The sequence below is a fragment of the Apaloderma vittatum genome, unplaced genomic scaffold (assembly GCF_000703405.1).
Source record: "Apaloderma vittatum isolate BGI_N311 unplaced genomic scaffold, ASM70340v1 scaffold4617, whole genome shotgun sequence".
NCBI lineage: Eukaryota > Metazoa > Chordata > Aves > Trogoniformes > Trogonidae > Apaloderma > Apaloderma vittatum.
This window is the reverse complement of record NW_009727691.1, coordinates 23,425-34,268: the sequence shown is the minus strand read 5'-3', so window position 1 is coordinate 34,268 and position 10,844 is coordinate 23,425. Positions and strand designations below refer to the sequence as shown.

At 37.3% G+C, this 10,844-nt stretch overlaps 1 protein-coding gene across 1 annotated transcript in view; it reads right to left on the bottom strand.

Moving 5' to 3' along the window:
- Nucleotides 1-2,942: 2,942 nt before the first annotated feature.
- Nucleotides 2,943-10,844, bottom strand: part of NAP1L1 (nucleosome assembly protein 1-like 1) — a 16,813-nt gene continuing 8,911 nt past the window's right edge. The window contains exons 7-14 of the mRNA XM_009873752.1: nt 10,776-10,844; nt 10,028-10,167; nt 8,297-8,442; nt 8,194-8,213; nt 6,850-6,972; nt 5,850-5,882; nt 5,403-5,450; nt 2,943-3,682 (exon numbers count right to left, since the gene is read on the bottom strand). The exon at nt 10,776-10,844 is cut by the window's right edge and continues 3 nt beyond it. Coding sequence (XP_009872054.1) covers nt 3,647-3,682; nt 5,403-5,450; nt 5,850-5,882; nt 6,850-6,972; nt 8,194-8,213; nt 8,297-8,442; nt 10,028-10,167; nt 10,776-10,844 — 615 coding nt within the window. The 3' untranslated portion in view covers nt 2,943-3,646. The remainder of the gene's footprint in view (nt 3,683-5,402; nt 5,451-5,849; nt 5,883-6,849; nt 6,973-8,193; nt 8,214-8,296; nt 8,443-10,027; nt 10,168-10,775) is intronic.

Here is a 10,844-nt window from a genome sequence, read left to right as displayed (position 1 = left end):
AGTTGAGCATTTTATTTCCTTCAGCCACTACGTACATCAAAACGATCCTCCTCCCCAACACCAGGAATCTGAGAAGCAAATGCTGCACAGACACCTCTGGAAGTAAATGTCTGGCAGACATCTACAGATGACAAGCTTAAGTTCCCTCTCCATTTCTGAATCGGTTCTGCAAAAACCAGCCTTAAAACACAGGGAAAGCTTAAGCACCACCTTGAAGATTAACACATTCAATTCATGCACTTTTCTATATTCTGCTGTGTTTTTCCATTTAACCGATTAAAAAACCCGGTCAAGGTTAGAGTATCTGCTACGTAGCTTGGGAAATACCAGTTTCAAGAATCCAACTCAGAATCTGAGCTTACAAAGCTGTAGAAGACATTGGTAAGAAGTGTTGCTCCGTCTGGTGTTTAAATAACTCAAGGTAACATTTCTAACTGCACCTGATATCGCCCTTTTCCAGAAAGTAAAACTTAACAATACTAAGTTTAAATCTTATCTACTACTTTATTTTAGGGCACCATATTTATTTATTTTTTTACCATCAAATTCATACCAGACAGGAAAATGCTTTAGTGCTAATGCATTCTGAGCACCCTTCCCTCTCATCCAACGTCACAGTTAATCCTCCTGCCTCTTTCCTTACCAAACCCCTAAAAATTCTCCCTTCAAGACAGCAACCAAAACCAGAGAGAAGACATCACTTATGTAGATCTTAAATTCTGGTGCAGTACTGCAACAACCAACCAAGAAATCCTATTGCAGTGACAAATGTTCCTGGCCTGAACTTGTTCGCAACTAGGTAACTTTATCTTCCTCAAATATTAAATGAAGAGTTTTCTCCACAGCTGGTTATTATAAATCCATGGTAAGTGAAAAGAATGAGTCACAATACTCCAATCAATGTTGAAAGTTTAATGTTCCTGCTACATACTGCCTTTCAGAATTGCTAAACAAGAGTGTCATTGATCACAAAATATGTGTTAAGCACCAAAACAGTTTTTTATTTAAGTCATGCCATAAGAACTGGCACCTCAATTTGTGTGATTATAGCCCTCATTTTGCTGCAGTCTAGAGAGCCCAAGAACTGCTTATTTAGAACTAGCAAGTCAATCTAGAGAAAAGCTTACCAAAATCTGTCGAGAGATGGATTCATGGCTCTGGATCTTGCAGGCTGCAGGTGAGCTTTGACATCTATTAACTCCCTTTTTCAAATATTATATCCCATTGTATGATATGAAGATTAATGAGAAAGCAATCAAAACAGCCAAATTTCTTAAGAACAGCGACTTCTGAAATTCACTGGACAACTTTTAACAGTGCTTTTTCTTTTTAAGATACAGTTGCCAGATGCTGTTAGTAAAAACAGGCTAGATCTAAGCAAGGACTTCAGATACTTTTCATGTCCAGAAGTATGAACCCCAAAGCCCCATTATTAATGACTGCTCAAACTCATAATATACCATCACTTTGGTCTCTGCATGCTGTGAAGTTTAAACTTAATCCTGGGAGACATTCAGAAAAGAGACCAAGTGATACCTAAACACTTGGCAAGGTCGGTGCCTCAAAGAATAAGCATATTCTGTCAGGATTTATGTCATCACAAGAACACAACCACACCTACTTCAACACACAGCTACCTGGGAATGTGATGTTGACCTTTCTTTACTGTATTTTGCTATGCTATAATCTAGAGGTTACCTAAAACACACTTGAAAAACACAGCTCCAACAGGACTGGCTTATATACAGATATAGATAACGAGAGTTCCTTCTCACAAATCCACATGTATCTGGACCGGAGAAATATGAAGTCTGACAGCGATTCTGAAATTAAGCAGTGTGGTATTTCCACCTTCAAGGAATAAAAAAATAATTAGAAGATCAGTTTAGTCAGAGCACATCAGACCTTCTTCCTCACAGGACAAGGTGAGGGGGGTAAGGATTCTGAAGGGCACTTTGGATAAGCTTCATTCTTTCTTACCTACCCTCCAAGTAAGAGATATGCTAGAGAAACTCTTCCACCAACTCCATCCTCATGTCTGTTCCCTCCTGCCTGCCCTGCTCTTTTTCAAGTCAGTATATCAGTGGCAGGAAAAAAAAGTAGCTACTGCAGAAATCAATCCACGGCTAGGCTGGATATTTCTTTCCAACCCTATGAGGACCTTCCCATCCCTCAGGGATCCTCTGGGTACTTGCTCAGAAGATCAGAACTTCTGTAGTTATGTGAAGGACAAGATAGTAGCATCTTACTGACTGGTAAAACTCAAATGGAAGATACAAGTCTCTTCAAGCTGAAGACATTCAAATCCACATCTCTAGCACCTCTACTGCTAGGCTAGAGGCAAGGTCAGTACGAGAAAGATCTTCCAGCCCATGTGATTCAACTGACAATGAACATCCAATATGGAAACAGCATGAACCAGAACATGCAAACATAAGTGCAGTGAACAGAGCATTAGGTGAGGAGAAAGGAATTCCTTGGCATTTGTTTTCTCATCTGTAAGTGGCTGATATAGGGAGTGCAAGTTAGAATACAGCTAAGTGTTCTAAGCACTCCCCCATTCAGGACAACCCAACTCTGTCTACAGAGACTGGAAATCCAAGGCACCTTTCCTGGCTCCACGTTTCATACTCATAACCAATGCCTTAGGCACAGCAATACCGAAGTCCTTTATCAGATCTAGCCTCACTTCTAAAAATTTGTCTTCTCAAAATGGCAGTGTTGAGCAATCACTGAAACACCTAGCTCAGGTTCACGAGTATCACACTGCAAATGGAAGTATGGAAAGTTTGATCTGACTATCGTGTTTGCTGTCAAAATGTTATACAATTTACTTTTCAGTAACTCTCAAGTTCTTTTTTGAACAAAAAGTGAACTGCAGCATGAAAGATATGCCTTACCAGTTTACACATGCAGATACACACATCATAATAAAACAAGACTAGCTTCTGAAAATACTAGGTTTTATTCACACTCGTGGTAAACAATAACCTTAATATGATAACTAGGTTTCTTTTGTAGATCACTATGTCACATAAAATACAAAACCCATAGCATAAACAAGCTGACAGTTATGAATGTTTAACGTGGTCTCATTGAAAATTAAACAAGTTATACTGGTCTTCTCAAGTAGTCAAATTCAAAATGCATCAACATCTCCTAGTTAGTACAAGTCACTGCCATTTCTATAACAAAGTAATGAAGGCACAGCTAGTGCAAGCAGACTTAAACCCGTTCAGACTACTGGGCTGAAAAATACTTTGGTTGGTTCTTCAGGAGAGAGTTTTCTCTAAACAAATATTGGTCTCAGTTAACAGTTCTGATAAATCTTCACAGCTGCAGTCTAATAGCTACATGACAAAGACTTCACAAGAACCAAACTATGTAGCAATGAATTAACATTCATGCTTTAGGGGATTTACTGCATTCTACATATTGGCAGAAAATTATACTGTTAAAATGCTAGGTAGATTGAACCTACATTTTAAACTGGTTCTTATGTGTTTGATTTCTTTTTTTCTTTTTATTTTTTAACAAACTGGTTACTTAATTCTACCAAGATACAAAACATAAGGCTGTAAGTAACTAATAGTTGTGTTTAGGCTATTACAGTGCAGGTAATCCTCAAGGCCACATACACACTGCTTCACTGCTGCTTGCATTCTGCTGGGTTTTGATCCTTCTGTTGAGAAAAAACAAAGTAACAGTTTACAGGTATCAGTGTTTTAAAAGAACTATTAGTATCGGTAAGCATATTTTCTCAAGTTCTAGTATTCAAGTTCTTCTCTCTTGTTTTCCCTTGAACTAACTGCCTAGTAATACCACCATCTCTGGACGTGGCAACATCCACAGTGTGTTTATTTTGGCTTTGTTAGTGCACAGGTATGTAACTCAGAACAAAAATCTGTTCAGAACCGAGCATGGTGGGGTACTCTGAAAGACACTAGAACCGGGGAAAGGAGGAGGAGAGTTATGAATAGTAACAAAAAGCCCAGCTCAGAAGCACCCAGGCCTTCTACACAGTTTAAGGCAAAAGAAGCCTCCTGGGCTGACACAGGCATGGCCTTGCTCCGCTGCAGAGCAACACAACAACGCGCTACATCACGGTACATTCTTAACGCTCTGGAAACAACTTTTGCAATAACAGAAAATTCTAACGTGGAAAACTTCTGTTACATTGAAGCACACAACCAACAGTATCTCACAGGAATATGGGAATTTAAGGAAAATACTTTTGGGGGGCAGAATCCAGTTGCAAGTTTTACTCCACTACCTTGGCCTGAATAACTGTTTTAGGTCCACAAAGCTTTAACAAATTCAGCTGACTTTCAGCCTGTGATCAGCTTACAGCTCTTTATCTTACGTCAATACACTATAGGACCATTACTGTCTCTAGCCCTTTGGCGCTTCTCTCTGAGCATACCATCTTGCCCTTTTCAGTTCTGCTTAACCTAGAAAAGCAATTTGAAACAGCAGAAATAAGCCCATCTTGCAGCTGTTTGATTCCAAAATTTTCTCAAATGGGAAGCAATCTGAATAGACTACAGCAGAGGAAACATCACCGGCAGGCTGTACATCTCGATTCACAGTTCTATATCCTAGAGCTTTTTAGGTACAGTGCTCTGGTTATGTAATTCTTTCAACAGTACTTTGACTGTAGCTCAAACCATTCTTACTGAAAAACATGCTGCCTCCTCATGTGAAATTGCAAGCACATTTCACAGCAGACATTTTTAGTTCACACAGACTTTCACTGTGATTTTCACCTACCACTGTCAGATGCTTTCACGTGGCCAAATGTGGCCGTCCCTCGGATAGGAAAAAAGCTATGAATTGAGTGGGTCACAACCACTTTGCCAGCAAACTGAGTCTGACTAGTCATTTGCCCTTTCCACTGAATAAGAAAGCTGCAGGTTCATCTTAGCTGTTCACATTTAAGTCTTGACTGTAGATATACTCCCGAACCTTGACTTCTGCTACCTGAAGCAATAAAAGACTTGCTACTAATATACTCTGAAAAAGCCTCATTTTTTCACTCTGCTGGGAAAATCTGTGCCCAAGTCAGCTTGTGACGAGTTTCCAAAAACTGAATCTGGATTATGCAGTTCTCGGCATGTGCTTACAACCATTATAGAACTTTTTCATCAGTAACAGCAACTTGCCGCAAGACAAGTTGGTAAAAACCAAGCCCGACTAATTTCAATGCTCAAAGCCAAAAGTTACTTTCAAAATTTTTGAAGCAAGTAGTCTTTAGAAGTTGCTCTATCGATATTAGTCTGCCAAACACGGTCACTATAGGAACTGTTGATTAAATAAAACAAAAAAGCCAAGATTTAACCTACATAAAATTTCAAGTGTGTGCATACATACACAGATTGCAAACATTCTTTTTAATTCCTTACTTTTGGGTCATAATCAGGATCATTTTCTTCATCTGCTTCTTCTTCCCCCTCCTGAAAGAAAACACTTGTTTACATTTCACTCACTTATCCACATTCAGCTTCCTAAGCCATTTTCAAGAAAATTAAGATTAAATTATTCTCTTAAATAATTACCACTTTCATTTATGAATATTAGTTTGCCCTCCACAAAGCACATCATGTTCTCAGATCAGTTGTAACTTATTTTGCAAGATGTCTTAGTTTGATTTGTTTTTTTGTTGTGGGTGTCAGGGTCTTTTTTTGTTTTCTTTTCTTAAATATTGACCCTAGGATCCACAAAACTGTGTGTTTTATCTTACATTCATAAGTAATACTTAGTGTCCAGAGTATTAAAAAAGCTGAAGGCACTCTTTTCCAGATAGACCAGAAAACAGAAAACACTTAAATCATAGCCATCTGTGAACTTACCTCATCATCTGCCTCTTCACCTTCTTCATCATACTAGAAAAGAAAATAAATGGTTTTAACAGTGTCACAAATGCAGCCATTTATGGCTCAAGTACAGCCAGATAATTCAAGAAGATACCAGAGACCACACTGCATTATGCTCTAAGAGAACTTCCTGTACCTGGCAGATTTAAAAATGCTTTATGCATCAGCATGAACATTCAACCTCTTAAGCTATGCTCGGGCAGAGAAAACTGTCTGAAGATCCTTGCAAGGCTGGAAGAGTTTGTTAAACTGCATTAACACCTCTGGCCTGCAGGGTATCTCAAAGCCTCAGGCAACCCGTACAGTCAGGCACTCCCCTCTGCCTCCCTGAGCCAGGGCTTTGGAATAAGGGCATTTTACACTCTAATAATTAGGTTTAAGGTAGGACTTATCTTCACGAAATCAAACTGTCAAACTGCTTTTGTGAGGAGGCAAGGGAGATAAAATATTTTACCCACATAAATTTCCGGGGTTTCGTGGTTTGTTTTTCAAGTTTAGCTCCTTTAAAGCACTTAGTTTGAACTTCTTGACCTGTTTTGAATGTACTTATCTATTAGTTTCTAACAGTGCCTTCCTGAAAGGATCAGGCTTGAATCTCAGGGAACTTGGTAGCTCAGGATCACTGTAAGCACAAAAAAATAGGGCTGAGCAGCTAAATAAACTGATTTGTTCTCTGGCAGCTCATTTCAGTTCTATCAAAGCATTGGGTACACCACCCTAGGAATGCATTACACACAAAATTCTGCTCAGATATCCTCTAAGTGTTCAGCTTCTACCACTGCTTTTGCCAAAAATCTCTAAAGTCATTACTTCAAAAATAAATTACTTTCATGCTGCTCTTCACTAAACACTCTAGGAAGCTCAGCTGAAACTAACATTGATACATCTCATTCTACAGACACCAACATTACAAGTCAGAAATTACTCAAAGTCTTTAAGCAGCGTTATTTCAAAGTTTTGAGCATTTTACACTTACATCATCATCATCATCTTCAATAGCTTCTCCTGTGAAGTATAATACTGATCGGGGAACGATACGTTCACGCAGGAAATGACCTATTTCAAAGTCTGCAGCAAGGATTGCCTCAGCATCATCATCCTGCATAAAACAACATTATTTTTTTAAACCAAAACCAGACAAGTGCTTTTTGACATAAAACCACAAGTTGCACAGATTTTGATGTGGCCCAATTTATACAAATTCGTTGTGCTGACTTTCTGAGTTCAGGACTTGCTTTACAGAATTGAAATTGTGAAGCCAAGTTTTGCACTTTAAGCAGCCTACCTACTTCTTCAGTGAGCTCAATTATACAAAATTCTGGAGTTTAAGTTTTATTCTTTGCCACCTCCAACTTGCTTTTGTTCTAAGTAGAAAGATTGTTTAATACCTCCCATAGATTGTCAGTTCATACGCTCAATACCCTTTAGAATACTAGCCAGGTGAGACTACCTAATTCAAGATTTTAAAAGGTACTTCTGATTCCTGCAGTACATCTCCTCCATGAATCCCATTAAGCAAGCCATCGTGAAGCACCTCAACACTCAAAAACGCTCTCTGATTTAATTTCAGGTTTTCACTTCTTTCGTTTGCACACCAAGTGTTCTGCTGTCTCTCATCTAAGAAGTTATCTTCAATTCAAAGTGCCTTTTTATTTTATTTTTAAGATTATGAACATATAGCTTTTGGTGTTAAGCCAACTGGAGTTATAAAAGCATGCCTCTGGACGCGTTAATCAGATTTCTCACTTAAACTGTATAACATATTCAGCTCTGTTAAGTGGTTTTGGTAGTTTTTTTCCTCCTTACAAGAACATTTATTGCCACAGAGTTTTCTGCTAGTGAGTGCACGGAAGAGCAGGCTCTTGGAGTTTTCTGTTCTTGCTTTATTACTTTCTCCAAGAGTTAATAGCCTGGGAATTTCTTAACAGAATAAAATATGAACTAGATACATGCAGCCATTAGAGAAAATAATCCAAATAATGCCCGAAGGGACTCAAACACTACTCATTAGACCAAAGGCTAATAACAACAAAGATGGCTACATTTTTAAAACTGTTAACAACTCACAAGTAGTTTCCAAGAAAGATAAGGTCTTAAAAGTTTACTAAACTGAATTCTACCATCCAACTCAAGAAGTACTCCTCCTAATAAACACTCAAACACATACTATCTATCATAAGTTTTATGAATTAAATATAGGAACAGTTAAAGCTGAAGCTGTTTAATGAATTCCCAAATAATTTCAAACACTTTGTATATAAAAGTGTGAATTCTTCCCCTGGTTTCCCCCCACCTCCACATTTTAAAAAAGCCAACTTACCAGGTCTCCACTTTCAGGAACTGTAAGAGAAAGAGAGAATAAACAAGTGAATTAAGTAAAAGCTACCTTTGAACAGTGCAGATAAAATAAGTGTTCAGCTTACCTTCAGGAGGACTAAAGAAATTGAAAAAGGAGTCATTTGAAACAGTTTTTGTCACTGTTCTAACTGTTCCACGACCCTTATGTTTCTGCTTCTTCTTAATGGTTTTCAAAGTAACATTCTTTCCTTTTTTCCAGTCTATTTGACAACTAGAAAGAAAAAGAAAAAAAATAAAACCAGTTGCAGCTTAATAGTAAATATTCTACTTGCTACAAGTACCTACTGAGACTGTCATAAATGCAAGGGAATACAGTAAATCAAAAATATTAAGGCAGTGTTTATTCAGTGCTATCTTTTAATCAGTTTATATACAGAGAACAAGAGTAACAGATTCATTTTAGGATTGACACGTTTCTCCATCCTCACTCCACCTCTGAAATGCTAATTTTCATTAGGTAGCAAATTCTACCTAGTTTCCTATGAAAGAATAGCATCACACCATTTTCAGAGCTACCTGTCTTTTACAAAGTACTGTTGTAATCAAGAAGTCCTTAAAAAAAAAAAAAGCATCAAGCACAGTGTAGGTTTTGGTTGTTTTTTTAGTTTGCCTTCTTTTGCTTTGGTTTTTTTTTTTTTTTCCTATTGCTTTGGTGTTTTTTTTCTTTTGCTTGTTTGGGTTTTGTTGTGTTTTTTTAACTCTACCCTGCTTACAGAGTAAAACCATGCCCACAGGCTGTCTTACACTCAAATTCAGGGGCACATAAATGAAGTCGCATCAGTAAGACTGTCTGCATTTGCAAAAGGTTTCTGATTTTATTTTTTCAATGACTGAAAGGGGCGAGTTGTTTTGGGACACGAAGGGGCTGTCAGTTAAAACACAAAACAAGGACTAATTCTCACAATCTACACTGAGGAAGACAAAACTTTGATCAAAGTTACTTCAGCACTTATGGTTAAATCTCATAGGATATTTACATTAACATGTAACCTTAAGTGACTGGGAAATTAAGTGGTAAACAAAAGTCAGTATCAATAATTGCAAATTAATATATGGGTAAAACCAACCATGACTGTGCAGTGACAGGCTCTAAACTAATTATCAGAGTAGAACTTTAAAGAGACATTAACATGAAAGCAAGTGAACAGGCTGTGATGCACAGAGCCCTGCTATACCTGTGAGGTATAACTATGTACAACTCTGTTTTCTCTCGCTCTTCTGTTCACAAGGGACAGGTGCAGAATAAAGAGAATATTTAGTGTGAGGTAATTTAGAACAAAAGACATTAGAGTGTGACAGCCCTTTAAAATCATGAGGAACCTGAAGTTAACAAGAGATGACTGTTCTCCATTTCTCAAATAGATCAACTGAAAGACAGAGGCAAACAGTCGACACTGATAGAACAACTGGAATACAGAAAGTAAACCTGGAGCAGATTTCTCAAAATGCTGCATGTAAAAGATTAAAAGATGTGATTCAAAAACAGATTTTGAAAAAAAGCTGAAAGTCTACAAAAAACCACCATCCACCTTCCCATTCAGCTTTAGTGATGGCAGAACAGTATTTCTAGATAAATTATGAGCTTTTTTATATGTGTCTGTATTATATAAATTATAGATTATACAATATATTGTATTGATGTTGCTGAAAAACACTAAAAAATTCAAGTCAAACTCAGCTAGTAACTAGGTTGCAGTATCTCTTCCAGCACCTTCCCAATGTGCTGTATGTCTACAGGTGGATAATGCTAAGGAAGAAACCGTTACATTCCCTTAAGGCTATTTATCAGCACTTACCCTGTACAACTCATGATCTCTGGTCCATCAAAGGAGAAGGGATCCGAGTCATCTGGCTCTGACCTCATTCTATACGTCTTTATCAATACTTCATTTGTGAAGTAGTCATTTGGTTCAAAATGGAATTCTAACGTGAAACTCTTTTAAAAAGAATTGCACAGCAACAACTTTAGCAACACACACCTTTAACTTCTAAATATCTAAAATCCAAACCCAAAAATATACATGCAGTAGAATATACCCATCTTCTCCAATATGGAAATGATGCTCATAACTTATTCTAGAATTTGCACTTGAACAAGTCATATAATAAATCTTCACATGTTTTCATTTGCAATGTTGATCTTGAGTTTATCAGTTAGTATACTGCTTGCACTAATAACAAGATCTCCTAGCATACAGCTTTCCTGGAGCTAACATATAGAGAACTTCTAAATTTAAAATACTAAAATTAGCAAGCTATCCGACTTCTGGCAAGGAAATTATAGCAAATTATAACACTTAAACCAAAAGTACCTAGAAGTATTAAAAAATCAAAGGTAAAATTTAATCATCAGATATTAAAGCCAAGTTAAATTCATTCATATGATACAGTAAGACTAGTACTAAGTCTGTGTGTTGTTTTTCAGAAGACAAGCTGCATATTTATCATGATTGGCATAAGACAACTGGCTATCACAGATCATGCTAAGATTTACTGTATATTAAGATAACACAAACGTAATCTCATGTAATAGGTTAAACTAACCATAGGCTGTCCAACTTCTGAAAATTTCACTTTTATATCTTTTAAGTGTTTGAGGATAGGTTCATCATG